The sequence below is a fragment of the Pelodiscus sinensis genome, chromosome 3 (genome assembly GCF_049634645.1).
Source record: "Pelodiscus sinensis isolate JC-2024 chromosome 3, ASM4963464v1, whole genome shotgun sequence".
Taxonomy (NCBI): domain Eukaryota; kingdom Metazoa; phylum Chordata; order Testudines; family Trionychidae; genus Pelodiscus; species Pelodiscus sinensis.
Genome location: NC_134713.1, coordinates 106444266 through 106466880, shown reverse-complemented (window position 1 = coordinate 106466880; position 22615 = coordinate 106444266). Strand labels below are relative to the sequence as shown.

At 40.5% G+C, this 22615-nt stretch overlaps 1 protein-coding gene across 1 annotated transcript; it reads left to right on the top strand.

The window, feature by feature from the left end:
• The first annotated feature begins 4797 nt into the window (after window positions 1–4797).
• NUP43 (nucleoporin 43) lies at window positions 4798–18072 on the top strand. Its single transcript, XM_075924420.1, has 8 exons — window positions 4798–5025; window positions 5929–6051; window positions 6312–6389; window positions 7408–7588; window positions 10708–10843; window positions 12002–12153; window positions 14265–14387; window positions 16888–18072. The coding sequence occupies exons 1-8, from the start codon at window positions 4906–4908 to the stop codon at window positions 17097–17099; spliced, it is 1125 nt and encodes a 374-aa protein (XP_075780535.1). The 5' UTR covers window positions 4798–4905; the 3' UTR covers window positions 17100–18072.
• Window positions 18073–22615: the final 4543 nt, after the last annotated feature.

The following is a 22615-nucleotide window of genomic DNA, read 5'->3' as shown; positions in this document are numbered from 1 at the left end:
TACTATGATTATATAGCAGGAACTGGCAAGATATGGCCTGCAGGCTGGATAAAACCACAAAACCTTTTAATGTGGCCTGTGGCCCACCCCGTGATACGGAACACCTCTGCTCAATGCAGCTGATTGCTCCCTCTGGCTCTCTGCACTGCAGGAGTAGGAAAGGGAGAAGGAGGCTTCTCATGTTGCCTCTGCCTCCAGCAACATTTCTCTGCTCCGATTGGCTGGAAACTGATTTGCTGGGGGGCAGCACATGAAGCTTCCCTCTGCAGCGCATAGAGCCACATGGAGCTTTGAGTGGTCAGGGGCTGTATCCCTGCCTGAAAGTGCTGCTGGCTGGGAGCTGCATAGGCACCCCACCTCCATCCACGTTCCAATTCCCTCCCGGATTCTGCACCCTTTCCTACACTTGTCCTTCAGGCCAGAATCCTGCACCAGGTCACCAAATGCTCTACACCCTCCTGTCTCTCACCCCAGGTTACAATTCCTTCCCAGAACCTGCACCCTCTCCTACGCCCTTCCCTAGCCAGAAACCTGACCTGCATCCATACCCCCTCCCAGATCCTGCACCCCAATCCCTTGCCCCAGGTCACAACCCCCTCCTCCCAAATTCCCTCTCAGACCCCAGACCTTTTACATCCCAGTCTCCTGCCCCAAGTTTCCTTCTGCACTCAATTTCCATCCCAGAACCGCACCCCCTCTATAGAAAAGTGCAACCCTTGATTACTTACTAAAATTTTGAAGTGGCCTCCCCATCAAAAATTATTGCCCACCCTTGCTGTACAGCTAATCTGTGTCATTCTATTGATTGTAATGAGTCAGTGTTTTGAGGACAGTTAAATACATGACAGAGTACAGGCAGTCCCCGGTTACGTACAAGATAGGGACTGTAGGTTTGTTCTTAAGTTGAATCTGTATGTAAGTCGGAACTGGCGTCCAGATTCAGCCGCTGCTGAAACTGACTGCCAGTTCTGACTTACATACAGAATCAACTTAAGAACCGCAAGCGTCCCCAAGTCCGCTGCCAGCTTCCCCGAGGCTTTGCATAGCCGCGGGGCGGGGGGGCTCGGCCAGCAGGGCATCCCAGGCGTGCCTGGGCTGCCCCGCTGCCCGAGCCCCTCCGCGGCTTTGCTCTGCGTCTTCCTGGTCTGCAGACCAGGGAGACGCAGAGAAAGCCCCAGAGTACACGGGCGGCAGGACCGCAAGGTCCCGCAGTCCGTGTACTCGGGGCAGCCTCGTTCGTAACTGCGGATCCGACGTAAGTCGGGGACTGCCTGTATCTCATTGCTAGACTACTTGGTCCACTTGTCACTGACCTTTAAAGATTCTATGGCTGCATGCTAGCTTAGATATCAGTACTTGAAAGACTTCACATGGCATTGCTATCTTGTCTGCACAACAACTGAGGCAGGTGCATTCGGGACATCTTAAAGTGCACACACATACAATGGGCCTCAAGGAATAGGCTCTCCCTTTACATAACATAGATGTCACTAACACAGACCTCTAAGCAAGTACAGTGAAAGCTTTGTTATCCAGCACATGTGGAGAATGCGGGTTGCCAGTGTGAATATGCCGGATAACAAAATGTATCACCCTGCCCCACTGACACATCTAGCTCCTGACAGCTTGAGGCAGGCTGAGAGGGAAGGAGGCACCTGCTGATGATGTCAGTTGGCAGCGCAGGTTGTCAGAAGCCCTGCAACGGCTGGCTGGACAGGCAGGAGTCAGGTGCACGTGCCTGAAGTGGTATTGTTGCTGGGGGCAGTTAAAGTTTTCCAGTTAGCATAGTGCCAGATAACACATTTTTCATTGTAATTCAATTGTAAATTATGTATTAGAGTAACCAGTATTACTTGTCAATAGAAAGTTTAGTGTTTATATATGATTAAAAAAAACTAAGGAAATTTTCAGAAAAGAACTTTAAGGCTGTTTTGTAGTGATACCACAAGGGGGAAAATATGTAAAAGAAAACAAATTAAGGTTTCAACAGAAGTTAATTTAATCTCGTCTGGGACATCAGACATTCAAATACCATCATAACTATATGATTATTGCATGCTGTCATTACAGGGCCGAGTAAAGGTTGGTTGGGTGCCTACATTGCATTTTTGTATTTTAACATGTTTGGGTTTCTCTGAATTTCAAGAGTTTATAATGCTTGTTTTTGTGATTATTACAGGTCTTCTAATTTTTTTTCTTCTCTTAAGTTACCAATGCATGTTCCCAGCCTTTACTGCATCTTAACGTACTTTTTGTCTGAGAATTTATACTGGTTTGACATTTAATTAAGGCTTATAGCCCTTGTTCCAAGCAGTTAAATTCGCCCCCAAAATGACAACAGACTCCCTAAATTGGGAACTGGGAAAGTGACAACGGTGAACTGTGGAGTGGAAATGTGGGGGCTATGAGAGTGATTGCATCTAGCAACATATCAACTCATTCCTTTAAGATATTTAATTTAGATAACATTAGGGAGTATAGTTTAAAACTCCATCCAACCCTAGGGCAACATAGGATTTCTGCTTTTAAATGGCCTACAAAAATCTACATTAAATTAACTGCAAAATTAGGAAATACCAAATTAACATTAGACTGAGCTATGAGTCAGGGCTATGGATATGCTACAGACCTAACAGTGGTGCAGCTGCACCAAACTAAAGGTTCTAAAAATAGATTTAATCATTAAAGGAAAAAGAAAGAAGAGAAATACAAGTGATTAGAAGATCAATATACAGACAAGTGACTTCCAAAGTTCATCATTCAGGATCAGAGCAGTGATGGAATGAACTGCTAGCTTGCAAAATAGTATCTACAAGCTAATTTGTTTATATTGTTAAACTTCTGACAAGATATACATGTAAATACAGATGAATGCCCTACCTTTGATTTCTGTTACTATAAATAAATGAATTGATTATTGCTAGTCGAATACATCTATTTGACACTAGTGTCTTCTGTTAAGTTCTTACGGGTCGTAAACAGACTGACTGGTCTGTCAGTGTCACAAAATAAAGTATAATTCAAGGCAGAGTGGCCTGTTAACTGCTCTGCAGTTATAGGACAAAAAGAGGGGAGTACATGTTGTTGACATATCTCCACTGCTACAGTGACCAATACCTACCACCTCACCTTGGAACCCATACCTGGTATCTTCAGACAATTACAACCCATACTCAATGGGGGACCTCCATCCTAAAAGCTATATTTCCAGAACTTCCACTCCTGGCCTTCAAACAACTTCCCAACCTTTCTGAGATCATCATAAAAAATAAGCTCCCCCTACACTAGGACACACCAACTTAAAATCAATAAGAAGTCCGGTGGCATCTTAAAGATTAACAGATTTATTTGGGCAGAGTGTTTTTGCCCATAAAAGCTTATGCCCAAATAAATCTGTTTGTCTTTAAAGTGCCACAGGATTTCTCATTGTTTTTGTAAATATCAGCTCAAAGTGGCACCAGAGCCTGCCAGAATTACAGCTGCAAAACCTAGACACATATCTCTACTACTACAGTGATCAACTTTCCACACAACACATCTTTCAAGATATAGGGATCCTACATATGCCTATTACAACATACGATATACCTCATCCAGTGAATGAACTATGTGACTCAAAACATACAAACATTATGCTCTCAAACTCACACAGGAAAATGATAAAATACAAAAATGCCTTATCACCTCTGGTTGAACACTTCAGTGATCGCTCTATTTCTGACCTCTCAATTCTCATCCTCAAAGGACACCTGGCCCTTTTAAATTTCTGGGCTCTAGGGTAGTAATAGAAATGTAGCCATATTAGTCTGGTGTAGCTGAAGCAAAATACAGGACTATGTAGCACTTTAAAGACCATCTTGTTAGTCTTTAAAGTGCTACATAGTCCTGTATTTTGCTTGGGCTCTAGGGTAGTTGCTTTTTTTTGCTCCCACCATCTCATCTCCCCCCTCCCTACTATGTCAGTAATAGACCTAAAAGCATCAATGTCAGCTAAGTACAAATCCCAACAGGTGGTTACTTTCTTAGTAGTATACGGTACTAGTCCACTTTCACCTGTGGTATTAATGGCTAATCTGCAGGTCCAGAGTTGGCATGCTACACCGTAAATGTGGTCAGCAGGATCCTGTTTGAGATTTTTGTGAAGCTCTGTTAGGCTGTGTCTACATTGGCATGATCTTGCAGAAATACTCTTTAATGCAAGAGTTCTTGCGTTAAAAGCATTTGTGCAAGAGAGCGTCTACACTGGCATGTGCCTTTGCGCAAGAGATGTGCTTTTGCGCAAAAGCATCCGTGCCAGCGTAGACGCTCTCTTGTTCAAGAAAGCTCTGATGGCCATTTTAACCATAGGGCTTTCTTGCGCAAGAAATTCATGTTGCCTGTCTACACGGGCCTCTTGCGCAAGAACAGTTGCACAAGAGGGCTTATTCCTGAGCAAGAGCATCATAGTTCTTGCACAAGAAGCACTGAGTTCACACATTAGAACTCAGTGTTCTAGCACAAGAACTCCCCACCAGTGTGGACAGGCAGCATGTATTTATGCAAAAGTGTGTGCTTTGGTGCAAGATCATGCCACTGTAGACACAGCCTTAGGGTTTGGAGGAACCATATGGGTTAAATGCAAAATGACCTATGAGCACGAAGCTGGCCTAGGAAACAGGCAGGCGTACAGTGCAGTCCCCGCCCCAGGCAAGGTTCCATTTACTCCCGTCATGTCCCGCCCACCTCTGAGCGTAGTTGCTGCCACAGAGATTTGTACCTCCTCTCTTGCCGTCTGCCGGGAGGCTTCAGCCAATCGGGGAGAGCTTGGGCGGAAGAGGCGGGGTGACGGCAGCGGGAGCCTATCGGGGCTGCGGACGAAGTTTGTGCTTCTCGGTGGCGCTTGTCCCTTTCGTTGCCGCCGCCAGCATGGAGGATTTTTCCGCCAAATTCGTGTCCCAGAAGATCAGTAAGACGCGCTGGCGGCCGGTGCCCGCTGCCGCCCTGCAGCCCCCCGAGCTCTTCGCTACCGGCTCCTGGGACAACGAGGTACCGGCCCGTGGAGCCTCTAAATCCGCCCCCGCGCTGCTGTCGCGCCCCTGCCCGTGGGCTCGAGCCGTTATTAGAGCGCGTCTCGCTCCGCGCTGCCAGGGGCTCCCGGGTGGGCCGCTGCTCAGCGTTTGTGGGGGGCGGCGCGTTTGTAACAAGTGTCATCAGCGGGGGGTGCCGGGCGAGGCCGCGTTTGCCCCTTGCTGCGCCTCGTGTTGCAGCGGTGCCCCGGACCCCTCTTCTCTGAGCGGTGCCCGGAGCCGCCTCCCTCCTCCCTGCCACGGGGTTGGCGTGGTTTTCTGTATTTTCATATCCTACCGGTGGTACACGGGCTTTCAGCTTTCTCAGTTAAATAAGCTGAGCGCTATGTAGCTAATTGTGTGAGATCTTAACAGCTAAGCTCCTAGTTTCTCATCGTGAAGGCTGAAGCTCCTTGCTGCACAGTCTCTGTGTGTGTTTCGTTTGCCTGGCTTAATGACCAAAATTTCCTCCTCTTCCGTGTGTGGTGTGGACTGGCTCTCTCCTCCTTGGAACTGGCTGCATTTGGTGATGTAGATTTTATTAATGCTTAGCATTTTTCGAGATTAATATGCTGTGTAAATACACACCAAATATGGAATATTAATTTTCTTGTATATTTAATCTATCTCTATCAAAATGTAATAGTTTGTTAGTCTCTTTAGGAAGAGAGAAAATTGAGTTGACTTATTGTTTCTATTGTAGCTGTAGCTTTGTTGGTCTCAGGCTATTAGACATGAATGAAGTAATATATTTTATTGGACCAGCTTTTCTTTCTGACAATATTTTTGTAGCACAACATTCTACCTCTGCCATCTTGTCTCAACTGACTTTTATGGCAAGTGTGTCTTAAAATAAGCTTGTTTCACTACTCTTGTCATACAGGAAAACAAGATCTCAATTTGGTCTGTTGGAGACTTTGGAAATGTGGGCACCAGTGGGGAGTATCAAGGAGAACCACAGTTGCTGTGCGATATCAGACACCATGGTGATGTTATGGACATGCAGGTAAAATAGTTATATCCAGTAGCTGTTTTTTTTTTTTCCTTTCACTTTGTTAGAAAATGTATCAGTAGGATATCAGAATATTGAGAATCAACTAATGTCTGCTAGGGGGATATTGTCTAAATACAAAAAAATTATGTTTGGAAATTTATATGTACATTCTGAAATTATCTAGCAACCAGTAAGACTCACAGATTCACATAGTAATGCTTCTGTGATAATGTGCTCAAACTGTGTAACAAGCTTAAGATATTTCTCTTTAGTTTTTTGACCAGGAGAGAATTGTAGTTGCTTCATCAACAGGAAGTGTAACAATTTTCCGTCACCATCAAAATAATCAGGTAAATAATTTGTTGTGGACATAACTTTCTCTTGGTTTCAGTTACTGTTGCTTCTAGTACAAGTTTTTTTGGGGCTCTCAAATGCATGACTTTTCAGAACTATCAAAACATAACGCAGCTGAACTCAATTAGGGATATAAGTGACTAGTCAACTACCCGATATACATAAGCTTATCAGATAGTCAAGTAGTCACTCGACTAGTTGCTTCTCCCCCCTCCTAAAGCCAGATGGCCCCAGCACTGTCTCCACGGAGTAGCAGGGGAGGCAGAGGCATCCCTACTGTTGCATGCCTCTCTGAAATGTACAAGAGCCACTTGCGGCTCTTCTACATTTAAAGGGAGAGGCGCAGCGGGATTGCAAGTGCCCCCTGTTATCGACTAATTGAGCAGTTGATGGGAACTCCATCAGCTACTTGATTAGTTGATTAATCAACATTTAATATCTCTAAACTCAATAAGTTCTAAATTCAGTAAATCAGGAATTAGGTTATTTTTTAAAAAATGTGTAGAATAGTCTGATATAGGGATGTAACTGTATAATTGTTTACATGGTTAACTGATAGGCCTGGACTATCGATTACCATTAATGATTACACGCAGACTCCTGCCTTGCTCCCGGGGAGCTAGCTGTCACTCCACACTGATGGCTCTGTATCAACAGTTACACAATTACCCAGTTACCCCTTTTTAACACTGTGAGATAATGTTCCTGTCTATTGGTCACACTGACTCTTAAGAATAGAGCACTGAAAGATCACTGTGTCTGTCCATGGATATTCACATCTGCTGATAGAAATGTCTATCTGCACAGGACTCTATGCATTGGTGATTAAAAAGGAAAGCTATCCTCTGATCTGTAATGATGTGAATGACTCTTGAAATAATGCAGTGTGCTTTGTTTATTTCAGAACTAGTTTCTGATCTAACTTCTTTACATATTTCAAAAGCTTTGGTTTCTAACGCTGTTGCAGGATTGTTAATTAGCACTGTTGATACAGTCTCTTTATTTACTGCTTAGACTTTATCTATTAATCAACGATGGGAGAGGGCTCATTATCATGTGGATCCGGATATCCCTTTCTGTGGTGGAGCTTCATGTACAGGGGTCATCTGCAACAATCCAGAAATTGTCACTGTTGGAGAAGATGGTCGAATAAATCTTTTCAGAGCTGACCACAAGGAGGCTGTGAGAACTATAGGTAAGGCTAATAACCACTTTTTAACAAATGGGGTCTAAAGAATTTATCTGTACTCACAAAATGACCAACAAAAAAAGAAATAGCTAGTAACTTCAGAATTGTTCTGAATGTCTCAATAGAATCTGTAATGAGCAATACACTGGATCTAGAATATTTGCTATTTTACACTGCATTTAATCAATGCAAAAAATTCAGGCTTAGAACTACCTGCACGCATGCTTTTTTCCCAGCTTCTGCAGTCTTGCATTATTTGTCAGTTCTTTAAAATATATTTAAAAATATTTCCTTTTGAAACATAATTATCAAGATCTTGACCATAAGTGGTCAGTATGAACCCATTCTTCTTTCAGAGATGGTTTTTCTTTGTTCTGGACAAATTCCAATTTTTGTAATTTTGTTTTGTTAGCTTCTGGTATTACATTGGTCCTTCAGTTCTCTTGCAATTTTTTTGTGGTTCTGCGGTTTTCTCTGTTTGTGGGACACCCTTATTTGTACAGAAGAAACAATCCTCATAAGAGGTGAAATATATGAAGTAAACTGAAAAATATTTTTTCTCTAATTTTTCTGTAATAATAATACTGGATCAGTCCCTCACTTAAATATCTAACAGATTTTCAGATACATGTGTGTAGGAAGAGGTTAGGTAACTTTTCTTTACTTCTCAGGCAATGTTCCTTCTAATGTTTTATGGTCCGTGTACGGAATGCATTTTGTGTTCTCCAATACAGAAATGATGTGTGACACAACATGTCCATATTGGTGCATATAAATTCCGTGCACATTCTGCCTACTTAATAATCTTACTGTTAAAAAGCAGCTGCAATATAGGATTATTTACCATTCCATTCCTAATCGGGGGAGGGTGGAGGATTTTCTGTTTAGCTGATATGTTCAACATATGCTAAGCAGTCAGAGTGCTATACTCTCTCTCTCTCTCTCTCTCTCTCGCTCTCTCTCAAAAAACAAAAACAAAAGCTTTTCCTGCCACATGACAGGATGATGTCATCAGGCTCTCTGGCCATGAAAGTGGGGGATTGGCGAGCATAGCAAGCGGGGTTTTCATGACCAGAGAGCAAGGAGTTGGTGAGCTGAGTAAGCAGGGAGCATCCCCTAGTGTGACAATATTTGTATTAAAATCTACTGCACAACAGGGGATCTTAAAAAAAATATTTCCCTGGCCTTTTTAATGAAGGGACAGAATATGTGTTAAAAAGAAAAGATGTGCTAGGAAGGATTTTCTTTAAAGGAAATTTGTGCGTATGAGCTAGTCTGTGAAACTTGTCTTAAGTGACACTCTGTGAACCAGCATCATATGCTTCTTTGGTATGGACAAAGGAGATGTGGATGTGGGGAAGTGAGAGGATATTTTGGAATGGTCTCAAGATGGGGTTCTTTATAGAAAAAGGCCTTCAATGTGTATTTCGCTTTGAAATTTCACTAAATAATATGGACTAGAAGTTGAGCTTATTAAAACTGTAATTGGGCAACTGAGCTAACTGCTATTATAAGTTAATTATAAATAAGGACATTGAATTTTACGTAGCATTTTGCTCAAGTAGGTATTGCATCTCTACTTCTGATTAAATAGACTACGAAGTTACTATCTTCAAAAGCAAAGCTAGAAGGGGAAGTCCATGTAAATACTTGAGACCAATATTCAGTAATGCTAAAAAGGTGCAAGCGTTCTAAATTCTTCTAGTAGTTCAGTATTTGCTGAAGTTTTAATGGAATTGGGTTTTCCTGGGTTTGTGCAGTATGCATAATGTCATCTAGTTCACTTTTTTTAAAGAACATTCTTTCTATTTTCAGTTGAACACATAAGCAGAAAAATACAAATATTTCTTGGATTTTTGTTTAATCTTATCGAGCTTACCTGAACCAAATAGCTATCGTGTTTAAGTACTCATTTAAATGAAGGTGTTCTTAAGTATGAATTACCAAGCACTATGCAAAAGCATCTAAAAAGGAGACCAGCATGCTTTTCATATATATTATTTCACCACAGTGTAAAACAAAGTATGTGCAATATAGAAAATAAGTTAATGAGACCAAGTAGCATAAGTCTAAATTAGAGCACTTTATTTAAAAAAAAAAAAAAAAAACACCCTATTGCAAAGCAATGGAGCAGGCCACAGACACTGACTTCCTTTTGTCAATCACTTGTAGTAAACCTTTGCAAGAAAAAAAAATCACTTCTGATTCTTCTAAAAAAACTCAAATTAGGGATGTAAGTGACTAGTCAACTAGTGATGGCGAGTATGGCGATAAGCATAAGCTTATCGGATAGTCGACTAGTGATGGCAACTAGTTGCTTCCCCACCTTGCTACCTCTATGAGAGAGAGGCAGCAAAGGTGGAGAGCAGGAGCCAGTGCTGGAGGGAGCCACTTTAAAAGCTGTTTTTTTTCCCCCCAGCACCGTCTCTGCGAGAGGCATGGGAGATAAAACCACAGTGGGGACTGAAGCAGTCTCCACTTTAGCCAGTTCTGCTGTGATTCTGCTTTTGAAAAGTACAAGAACCCCAGTGGAATGTTGCTATGCTTCAAAGGCAGAGGCACCCATCTCAGCTAATCGAATAGTCGATGAAAATAGACTGTTCGATAAGTTAATCTAAATTGAACATCCCTAACTCAATTTAGAAAGCACAGACTAACCACCTCACTGTCAGAGAACTGTACGTTCTGTAGAGCATCTATATTTTTTCCTATGTATATTCAGGTATAACTTAATTTTTATAAACCACAAATAAAGTCAGTAACAATAAAATTTTACATTTAATTTTACAATCCTTCAATAACTTTTGTTTTGAACAAACTTGTAGGAGGGAATTCAATTTAGGGAAATGACTCTCTTGATAGTCTTAGGGAGAAAGTATAACACTACAAACAAATTGTGAACATAGAGGATATAGCTAGAGCATATTGGAAAAATAATTAAAAATAAAAGGAGACAATGTTCTTAGCAGTGAGTTTCAAGAACAAACTCTTTGAAAACTAGTTAAGTTAAATCTGCAGGTCGGTAAGTTTTTAACAGGCAAAAAGAGAATAGATAATAATAGTGCAAACACTTTGCTTAAAACTATGTGACTAATCAATCTTTTCTTATTCCCTTCCTCTTGCAGAAAATGCAGACAGCAGTACACTCCATGCTGTGACCTTCCTTCGCACAACTGAGATTTTGACAGTAAATTCAATTGGACAGTTAAAAATATGGGACTTCAGACAGCAAAGAAATGAGCCATCTCAGATATTTTCCTTGTAAGCTTTCTATTTTCAGCTTTGATTTTCCAGGAAATGAGTTTTAAACAAGAAAACAAAGTCTATTGCTTATAAATGTCTTGAACTATACTTTCTTGATAACAGACGGTACACAAATGAATTCAGATATTGTAATGGAACTTAGAAGATGGCAGTGTTTACATTTAGAGAATTTTTCTTGCATGTCTGAATTGGGCATGTAATCAAGTAGTCAACTAGGTTTATCTGTTAATCATGTTGACTACTTGTTTCCTCCACCCCTTGCTCTGTATCGGAGGCAGGAAGCGGAAGCAGGGGAAGGGAAGCAGGAGCTGGCTTAAAAGCTGGTTTCCCCCCAGCACCATTTCCGTGGTGCTACCTGTCCTACTCCACTTCTGTTAGAGGCAGCAGCATCGGGGATGGGGGCACAGGAGGCTTGGAGCATGCTGGGACCCCTTGGAGACAGGGGCTGCTGCTACAAAGCAGCTCAGCTCTTACTACATTTAAAATTTAGAGCCGTGGCGAAGGTAGGTCCCAGACCTGGCATGATCTGGGACTGAGCTGTGCTGTTTTCCCATATCAACTAATTGAGTAGTCAATAGAATTTTTGATTGCTTGAGTAGCAAGTTAACCACATCTTAACATCCCTATTTTGAATAAACTGTATTTCTGGTTATCACTGTCTAAAATTTGGCACATTTAGCCTTCAGAGTGCTTTATGAACATTAATTTTCTGTGTTTCATGAGGTAGGTAAGAAATTTAGATTTAGGCCTAATGAAAATTCCACTGATGTCAGTGGGGAATCAGGCTTACCAAGTGTGAGAGTGAGTGACTCTCTTTGCAACCTGTGTTAAACTTGCATTCCTAATTTTAGTTGTAACATCCCATTGTAAATATAAGTGTACCTATATTTTTTTACCCCCAAGCACCCTTACACTTCTAATGAAGTCCTTATTAAACTTTTGTAGGTGATCAGTAATAAGCCACAAGTTACAAACCTGGTGCTTGTCTAATTAGAAGTACAATAAGTAAGTTGGAGTGTGTGTCAAATTGTTCTAAACTTAGTAAGTTACTTGAAATTATACAACCCACATAATTTATTGTGATCCGAGAGTGTTGTGTTTTGGAAGTAAAAAATTGTTTAATGGAAAATTACTTTTATTTTTCCCCGCTCACAGGACAGGTGACAGAATTCCACTACACTGTGTTGACAGACATCCCAACCAGCAGCATATTGTAGCTACAGGTGGCCAAGATGGAATGTTGAGTATCTGGGATGTTAGACAAGGCAGCATGCCAGTGTCCCTGCTCAATGCTCATGAAGCTGAAAGTAAGCATCTAAAGAGAAACAGATACTGGGTCTCTCTTTAAGTTTTTGTATATTTTTGGACAAGATTTTAACATTGCTTTTTTTATATTGTACCTACTACATTTTTGTTCATCCAAACTGTTTGCTTCTAGGCTTATTTTTTGTCTAACAGCAGCTAGTTATTACAGTCTGTTGTGGCTAACTAAAAGCCTAGTCCAACAAAAAAAAGAATTGAGAAAGTGATGATTGTGGTTTTGATTTTTTGTCAAAATGGATTTTATAACTTCTTTGAACGTACGTTGCTCTGTGTTTCTATAAGAATTACTTATTTGTGGTCCTTCTAGCTTGTCTAACACCTATTCGTAGTTGATAGGAATCACATGAGAACAGAGCAGGATTATAGTACAGGTTTCACCCCTATAAACTGTGACTCTCTGGTCTGGCAGCGTCTGTAGTCCTGCTGTTCCAGGATCAGAGAGTACCAGCTCACTGCAGCGGTTGAGGGGGTTGGGAGCCCAGTGTGCTGCAAGGGGGCAGGAAGAGCCCAGCATGCTACAAAGGGGGAACAGGGCCCAGGAGCCCGCGTGATGCAGGGGCGAGAACAGCATATCTTCAGATATGGGTACATTTTTTTCAAAAACACCTACATCATTTATGAGTAGGTATCATACATTTATGAGTATCCTTTGACTTTCAGTGGACTGAAGTGTGTTTGTTTTTTTTTTTTTTGTTTGGTTTTTTACTTTTTATGACTGTCAACTTAGTTTATGGAGAAAATATACATTTGTTATACTGCTTAATTTGTATGGGGTGAGAGGCCAGGAAAAATGCTACAAGTTCCCTTTATATCCATTATATTGAATATACAACTAGGCTGTTAGTACAATACTATGCTTCAGATTTTACCATAGTAAGGTATGGTTCTTTCAGGAAGGAACCCAAAAGTTGTATGTCTTTCACAACCCTACCTGAGCTATAGTGAGTACCGTCTAGATAACATGGCTCTGGTGGTCTTTCTCTTTCCATTGATCCCAATAATGATAAAAGATTATGCAAGTATTGTAATGTTATTTCTTGCTTACATCTGTCCTATCCTGTCTTTCATTAATTTGCCCTGGGTTTCCCCCATTAGCGCAAACTGAGGTCCTACTATATCTTGCATTTGTTTTCCAACACTTCTTGTGTGACGCTTCATAAAAGTTCATAATGTGGTCTGTTCTGATACAACTGGGTTTTTAAATGTATTGCTCTTTAAGCAAACTAAATTTTGGTCTGGCTGGTCACAGGTAACTTCAACATTAAAGTAAACAGAGGAAAGCATTTAATCTTAAGGAAGTACATGTAGCTGAGTTAATGCATTCATTCTAATTTTCTTGTCCTTTTTCCTTTCTTGGGTTTTGTGTGGGGTGTGGTTGATTTGTGGGGTTTTTTGTTTGTACTGTCTACACTTTTAGATAGTATCTTTCTAGGAGCTTTGTAGATCAACTTCAGAGGAGAGAAGAGACGCAGTGAAACAGGAGAAGCAGTGAAACTAGATATACATAATGCACGATATAAACCAGGGAGAAACTTTTTTAGTCTTTCAACTAAAGTACTCAGAAGTGATATTTAGAACAGTGACAGTTAAACTCCATGACTGATTCAACTTTTAAGGTCGGGAGGGACCTCAGATCATTTTGCCTAACCTCCAGTATCTGTCATGGTATCAACACAACCCTCTACCTACACATTAAATCCAACAGTCAAAATGAGACCAAAGTATTATAGCTCACAGGAGACTAAGCTGCCAATGTGCCACTGAGAGGAAGAGGGACTAAGGTGAACATGCACCCAAAGTTCAAGACCTCCACAATGACAGAGAAATGATTGCAAAAGAAGTGAGGGTTTGTGGGCTTTTTATTACAAATATTTTATTGTTTGTGTTTTGGTTTGGAGGACTTTTTTTTTTTTTTTAAGTTAAGACTGAAAAGCTCTAGAGATCGTTCATCTCCAGTACATTGAATGAGGAATTGCACTGAATACCTTGATTTGTAGTTTGTTTCTCAGAAAATTAAACTCTGTGATATCATTGTAATATAGATTGTTTTTTATATAATCATGGGTAATAAACTTGAATTTCTTGACTTTTGTAGTGTGGGAAGTGCACTTCCATCCGTCCAACCCAGATCACCTATTTACATGTTCTGAAGATGGCTCTCTTTGGCATTGGGATACCTCTACAGATGTGTCAGAAAAGCCATCTTTTTTCCATCAAGGTAAGGATTTTTGAAGTAAGGAAAGCTAAGATCTTAGGCTGAGATTATGCAGACTAGTTATAGTTCATTAAGTAATTGGCTTGAGGACACTACTCCATGCTCTGTTCATTTATATCAAAGGCTGTTGAAGATGGAAATATGATCTCCTATTAGAAAGAGAAGAGTGTACAGGTTCTCTTGAGGAGAATTTCAGTGGTTTCACTTGTTTCCCTAAATACTACCTCCTATCTGATGTGACTGTGCTCATCAACAGATATTCAAGGGGTGCACCTAGAATTTTCACAGCTAAATCCAGATGACTTTAAAAAAATAATAGAATTATTGATTTGGAAGGGCAATAAATGCCATATAACTGTGTATCTTTGAGGGAGACTTCAAGAATGACATACATAAGGAAACCAAAATATGACTAAGGGAACTCTTAATTGCGCAAATACTTTAGAGCAGGGGTTCCCAACCTTTTTGATACGGGGACCAGTACATCCATTCGCAAGCTTTTGGAGGACTGGTAATATTCATGTGGCATATTCATTAAGCAAATGATGAATAGTCAAGTACAGGCAGTCCCCGGGTTACGTACAAGATAGGGACTATAGGTTTGTTCTTAAGTTGAATTTGTATGTAAGTCGGAACTGGCTCCAGATTCAGCCACTGCTGCTGAAACTGACCAGGGACTGACTACAGGAAGCTGGAGGCAGAATTGCTCTGCCCCCAGCTTCCTGGAATCAGCCACTGGTCAGTTTCAACAGCGGCTGAATCTCGAGCCTGGGACAGAACAGCTGGGCTGCCAGGTAGGTCCCTGCAGGACCAACCTGGCAGCACCCCAGCTGCTCTACCCCAGGGTCCACAACAAAAGCCTGGTCTGCTGTGGGGGGGGGGCGGGGCGGCGCACTTTGCTCTGGCAAAGCCTCAGAGGTGCAGGACCCTGCCGCCGCTGCGGCTTTGCTCCGGGTGTCCCTGGTCTGCTGGAGACGGTCCCCAGCAGACCAGAGGCACCGGGAGCAAAGCGGCAGGACCGTCTCCAGCAGACCAGGGACACCGGGAGCAAAGCCGCAGTGGTGGTGGAGTCCCGCGCTTCTGAGGCTTGTCCTAATTTTTTGAGTGGAAAATTTTACTTCCATGAAAAAAATATACTTACAACATGGAAACTTGTAGAAACAACACATTAGAGTAGCTAAACATAGGGAATATATTCAGATTTACTTGTGACATAACCTCACTCCCCTTGCTCAAAGTGTCGATTGATGTCTTTATAGGGTAAAGCTGATGTAACTAGGAGACTAAAATAATAAATCTAGTTGCACTTGGCTTGTCAGTTTATCAGGTTTGCCAATTACATACCCTGAGTTTCAAACAACTATTTTTTTCTCAGTCCATGACTTCCTTCATTTTTAATCTTGTAATGAAATTATAATTCCAGTGTGTGAAACTTGTTGACTCTGGTTTTGGTATGGAGAGAAGTAGTCCAAAACCTGATATTTATTATTTGTAAAGAATGAACAGGATTGGAGGGATGATTTGGATCACTGTCTTAAAGACAAACCTAAAACAGTAATAAAGAAAAATGCTGTCTAAGCAAACTACTTGCACAGGTCCAGCTTGCATGTGGTGTGAATGTTAGTGTATCTAATACATGGTATAGTCATTTCTCATTGTAGACTAACTACTATACATTACTTAACTGACAGAAGTAATGCAAAATATTTTTGGTCTCCTGGGCTGTGTCCAGACTCAGGGGTTTTTTCGGGAAAAGTAGCCTTTTTCCGAAAAAACTTCACCTGCGTCTAGACTGCAGCCGCGTTCTTTCGAAATTAATTCGAAAGAACGCGGCTTTTCTTTCGACGGCGGTAAACCTCATTTCACGAGGAAGAACGCCTTCTTTCGAAAGTGCTTCTTTCGAAAGAAGGCGTTCTTGAATGTAAATAGGGCTTCTTCGAAAGAGAGCATCCAGACTCACTGGGTGCTTTCTTTCGAAAAAGCGGCTTGCTCTTTCGAAAGTTCCGCGTGCAGTCTAGACGCTCTCTTTCGAAAGAGGCTCTTTCGAAAGTATCTTTCGAAAGAGGTATCAGAGGGGTAGCCGTGTTAGTCTGAATCTGCAAAAGTGACGAGGAGTCCTGTGGCACCTTATAGACTAACTGAAGTGTAGGAGCATAAGCTTTCGTGGGCAAAGACCCACTTCGTCAGATGCATGTGACATGCATCTGACGAAGTGGGTCTTTGCCCACGAAAGCTTATGCTCCTACACTTCAGTTAGTCTATAAGGTGCCACAGGACTCCTCGTCGCTTTCGAAAGAGGCTCTTTCGAAAGAGGCTTGCAGTCTAGACATAGCCCTGGAGACTCAACTAAACCCATCAAATCAATTCAATCTGGAACTTAGCCTTAGATTGGTATTCCCAATATTTTGGTTGGATGCTTAATATGCTACCTCAATACAGAGACTAAATAAATCAAAATTAAAGCTAACCTATTTTGTTTGTGTGGTTTTGTTTTGTTTTTAAGGTGGAAGAAGTATTACAGTTCTGTCTCACACGGCTAACCAGTCTGTAATAAGTGCCTGGCTAAACAACAATCCTACCAAAGACCGCATGGAGATCACCAATTTAGTTCCAAATCAGACGTTATCCGTGAATACTTTGGATGTTTTAGGACCCTGTCTAGTATGTGGTACTGATTCAGAAGCTATTTATGTTAATAGGCACCTCTTTTCTTGAATATACTTTAAAGGACACTCTTGAGTTTAACCACCTCAAAAACTAGTAGGAAAGGTCCTAAGTATTCCAGGTTTTTTTAAAAAAATAAAGCCTGGTAACACAAGGGCCTATAACGTAGTCCTAGTAGTTCAGAGGGACAACCTACATAAGGCTCTTGAGAACTTTTCCATCACCATAGATGCTTATGCATCCAGTGAATGAAACAACAGTTAGCATACATTATTAAGTACAACGTTCTTTATTCCCAACTGCCTTTTGCACTTCTTACTTGGCAAGCATAAAAACAATCAGTAGTGAAATAAATGGTATTTTAAATATAGTGTTATAAGGGTGTTACAGTAGCTTAAAAGTGTGAAATACTTGAACTCTGTTAATGTTCATGCTATTGTAATAATACTCAAGTATTTTGTTCAGGGCCAAAACTTAGGTTCTTTTAAAGACAACCTAATAGAAATATTATTACTTTTAACTTGACATTTTTATATCTAAACATTCCCATGCAATTGTTATGCTGCTGCATGTCAACTAGAAGGGGAAATTGAATTTAATGGAATGCAGAAAAGATTGTTTAAATGGTGGATAGTTAAGTCCCATAAATCTAAAAATCTTGGAGCTGTAATAATCTAAGACAATGCTAATAGCACTGGTAAGGGCAGGTTAACGTTTGATATAGACATTATGCCTATACACTTTTGATCTGTAGAAAAATTATGTTTATAAGTTAGTCTTTATTGGTGCTAGACAGACAGACATCTGACAAGCATTATCCTGTTATGGTCAAGTTCAGATAATAAAGCATTCTTGACAAAGCTTCAGTCATGAGTTTTCTCAAAATTGATGGATTACTAAATCTAAGTGTTGCCAAACAAAACTCTCATAAAAGTGCCTAACACATGAATAACTTATGTCTAGCTTTTATAACAAGGAACCCTTTCTGCAATGTTTTTAATAAATGTGTGTTTTTCCACCAGAATTCTATTTACTCATTCTTATTGTTTATCTTTGACTTTTTATAATAAGCTAAATTTGGCCATTTTATAGGTTTAGTTCAGTGTCATTGCAGTTAACTGATAGATTATGTTCCCATTACACTTCTGGCCCTTAGGACAGCAATGAAGCTCCTCCATTCTTGTTTATTTCTGGCAAGTCTTGTAATATTTTCCCTGCCTGTGCCCAAGTTTTTTAGCTTTGCTTCCACAACTCTTCATAATGCTTCTCTCAAGCAACCTTGTTTTCACTTGCCTTCAGAGGTTTCTCGTTGCTACTCTGGTAATGGAATTAGTTTCCATCTGAAGTTGATCTTAATATGCAGCATGTGCACTTTAAGGCCCCACAATATGGTTCTACACTGGAACAAGGGTCCACTGGTACAGATTAGCATGTGTGATTGGGCCTGAATAGCTTGAGTTCTCAGGGGTGTAAAGCCACCTCCTAATTCTGTTGTCCTATCAGTCCATAGGTATATTGGAATATCTTCATCCGGGCAAATGATGAATAGCTAGCTTTTCAGCAACACAATTCACCGTTTGAGTGATTACATAGCTGTAAAGTTATAAAGCCTATGATATTGTCCAGAGGTAAAACTATAGGACAGTCATACATTCTGACTTCTATTCTGCTGATTTGCCTTGTGGCTCTGGGACAGTCACCCTTCTATGCAACTTTATTTCTAAAAAGAGTAATTTTATAAATCAAGGTGAACTGCTTGACAGGATAAAACTAAGAATTAGAAGACCGTACTTCATAGTTCTGCCTGTGATTTGGTATGGGCAAGTAATATCTCTGTTTGTTTTATTATTTATAAAATAAGGCCAATCGATTTTATTTACCTTTTGTAACATAGTTTGAGCTCTATGAAGAAAGATGACTGTGTGGAATACAAGTGTTAGACAGTAAAACATTAGCTCTTTCTAGCATTCAGGCTCACTGTATATCATGACGGTTGATTTGTCAACTGATACTTCTATGTGTGACTCATTACATGCACTTGTTAGGAACAGCTACCTCGAAGTGGTGAAAATTCTTGAAGGTTGGGTTCCATCTATACTCTGTATTTCTTTTTGTACCAGTATATGTACATCATTGTAGCTATATACTCGTGCAAACCCCTAATTTATACATTCTCCCCTATTGTAAAGGATAATATGTACTATTGCAGTTTACCTGTAAAAGATGCACTTGTACACGTTGAAATGATTTGTAGATAGACTATGTCTGCTATCAGTCTTTGTAAATCCCAACTGGGGACATGACTACAGATCTAGGATCAAGATAGAGATCATAGTGTAAGCATAAGCTTCTCTGCCACCAAATAACCACAGGAAAACTGGAGAGTATTCTGCATAATAGAAGAGAGAGTGCACCACTTAAATAAAATGCCTCAATTATAATTAAAACAGCTGTCCTTTTGACCATTTGCAGGTTTTGACAGGAAACTTTAAAACACTTTAAAACATGTTTATATTAAATAATTGGACATTTGTAGAATGCATAGGAAAGATTGACTTTCAGAACTGTACGGCACGTTATTTTTCTGTTCTTTAAAGGTAACCTACAGAAAAGCGGGTGGAGGAAGATATGTTTTGTTTTTCTGTTTCACGTAAGAAGTGCTGAAAGATGGGGTTAGGGATGGAGATGGAGAGATGTCTTAATTTTGCTAGCTTCGGGGGTAGCCAAGTTAATCTGTACAGGAAAGAACAACAAATGGTCTGGTAGCACTTTATAGACTAACAAAACATGTCGATGGTATCATGAGCTTTCGTGGGCACAGCCCATTTCTTCAAACTCTGCTCATCTGAAGAAGTGGGCTGTGCCCACGAAAGCTCATGATACCATCGACATGTTTTGTTAGTCTATAAAGTGCTACCAGACCATTTTGTTGTTTGTTTTTTAAATTTTGCTAGGTTTTCTTAAAATGGGAATTCAAGTCTTGTCTAAGCTGGAATGCTCTGATACCTGGAGAAATAGTGAAAAGAATATCAGCAAAAAAGGAGAAGAATTTTCTAATTGCCTTTCAAAACTCTTAAACAAGTTTTACACAAGAGAAAAAATGAACTTAAATGAGTTTGAATAGAAGTCTTAGACTTAACACCCTAGGCCCTTCAATTAAGATGGTCAGTGCTCATAGTAATTTAACGCTTCCTGCTGGTCCTCTAAAAACCAGATTTCACGTTTCAGGTATTTCTAAGGTTAAGAAGGCCAAACTGCTTTTTTTTTTAAACTTGTCATAGTTCCTTTTTCATGTATTTTTGAATTATTAGATACTTCATAATTATTTTGCAGATTACTGTAAAAAAAAAATATGCCTAATAGCAACTTAAAAGGCTGCTCTCTTCCTGTGCATTGCAGTGATGAAGTTCATTTTCTATGGTTCAACCTATTTTCCACCAGTAGTAGACTGAACCATCAACACCTCTGCTTTCTCCTCTTCCCTCCCCCCCAAAAAAATAATTCTCACCTAAATAGTCTTACCATTCATAATAAAGGGAAGTATCACTGTGCAGGGAAAGAGGGGCTAAAGGAGAATTCTCACGGGTTTTGGGAGGTGAGATTTAGATTACTGTCAGGGAGGGGAGAAATGGATTTTTTTGTAACTTGGGCCCAGAAAGTGGTCATTGCAGTGGTAGCCAGAGGTCAGCTGTAGTTGCATGTCACCAAAATTAGAACCTATGGATATTACTGACTTGGTACAGCCACTTTTCCAAGGATCTTTACATCTGTTTCCCTTTCTGAATACAGTAAAGTGAAAGTGACTGAATGATCTATGATAAATGTATTTTGAGTGTCTTATTTAATATTATACGTTAAATGTTAAGTTACATACACCATTAACTTACAAGGCTACTCTAACTTCGTAGCAGATAACATTTAGTGAATTGCAAATAATTCTATTGAAGGGTTTTTGCAAGAAAACAAACTTCACAAGCTAAGCTCAAATTTGTGTTCAAAATCACTACTTTGTATTTGTACAAAATGATGCAACATGCTCATTTTTCTTCAGAAGTTAGATAAAATATGCCACTACTATGCCAAATGAGGTGATGCAGCTTTTTGAAGATCTAGGCAGCTTGCTCTTGGATATATTTTTTTTTTGTGATAAGGCCTTATTTCCTATATCTTTATTTGTATTCAGAGTTTTTAACCTCTTGGGAGACCTTGATTTTATTTTTTGTACACGGTTATGAAGATTCTTGCGCCTTCAAAAGTCTCTCCCGTCTGAGCTAGGTTGAAAAGGGAACAACCTATCTCCAAGAGGCAGTGGTAGGGAGGAGGAAATGAGTAGTCAATATTTCACTCGAGTGCATGAAACCATAAGTTTATTGGGTAGTTGACTAGCTGACTACTTGCTAATGTTCCCAGGGCAGGAGTGTTATGATGCTGTGGCCAAATGGGGGCTGGACCCCAATTGGAGGCTTTTTGGCCAGGCTTCATTTTTAAATGAAGGAAAATATTATGTCCAACAAAATGGTTTCAACATTGTCTATAATTATGGCTGCTAAGTACAAGCTTATTGGGTAGTTGAGTGGAGTATTGACTACTTACTCCCTCTCTGTAGAGGCAGCAAGGGAGGGACCAAGAGCTGGTGCTGGGTGAGCCAGCTGGCTTAAAGGCTGATTTTTCCCCAGCACCATGTCTAGGGTGCTGCCTGCCCCCTCCCCTGCCTCTATTAGAAGCAGAGGGGGGAGATAAGGGAGGCTGTTCTGGTAGCAGCCTCTGTCCATGGTGGTCCCAGCTGTGAGCTGGGCCCCCTCATCGATAGGGGCTGCTGGACTTGTGTTGGTCTGGGACACTGCCTCTGCATTTTAAATGTAGTAAGAGCCCAGTGGTCCTGCTTACGTTTAAAATGCAAAGCCGCAGGGTGGGTGGCTTCTGGAGTTGGCATGACCTGGGACTGCTCAGTGCTGGCTCCTGGAGCTACCCCTGCTGTGGCTCTGTAGACTGCCCCTTATTAACTAATCATGTAATTGATATAAATTGTATGAATTACACGATTAGCTACAACTGCAATTTAACATCCTCATCTCCCTCCCCTTCCCCCACACATCCCAACCCTCACAGCCCATCATACACATGAACTTCTTCCCCTGAGCCCCTTATTCCCTGTACATCCCCAAACTCCTGCACCTCCCCAACCCCTGCCATAAGGTTGACAGATGACAGCCTGAATGCATGCATAAAGCTGGATTTGACCAATTTCGATAAAAACATCAGAGAAATGTGCACAAAAATGCAGCAAAAAGTCCCATTAAAGTCTGTGAGTACAATATTTAATTTATGCTACTGTTAATCATGTCAATATTAAGTTGCATATTTTCAGTCATGCAAATGGGCATTCTTATACAGCTGTTTGTTGACTCTGTGTTTTGAATTTTGATGTAGTTTGGCTTTTGGTTTTGAAAATGTTGCCGACCCCTGATCTAAGGCATCCAATTAATAGATGCTGTGCTGCTAGTATATTATATCACATCCCATAAAATTCACTGTTAAATGTAAGGATCTGTATATTACAGGTCATG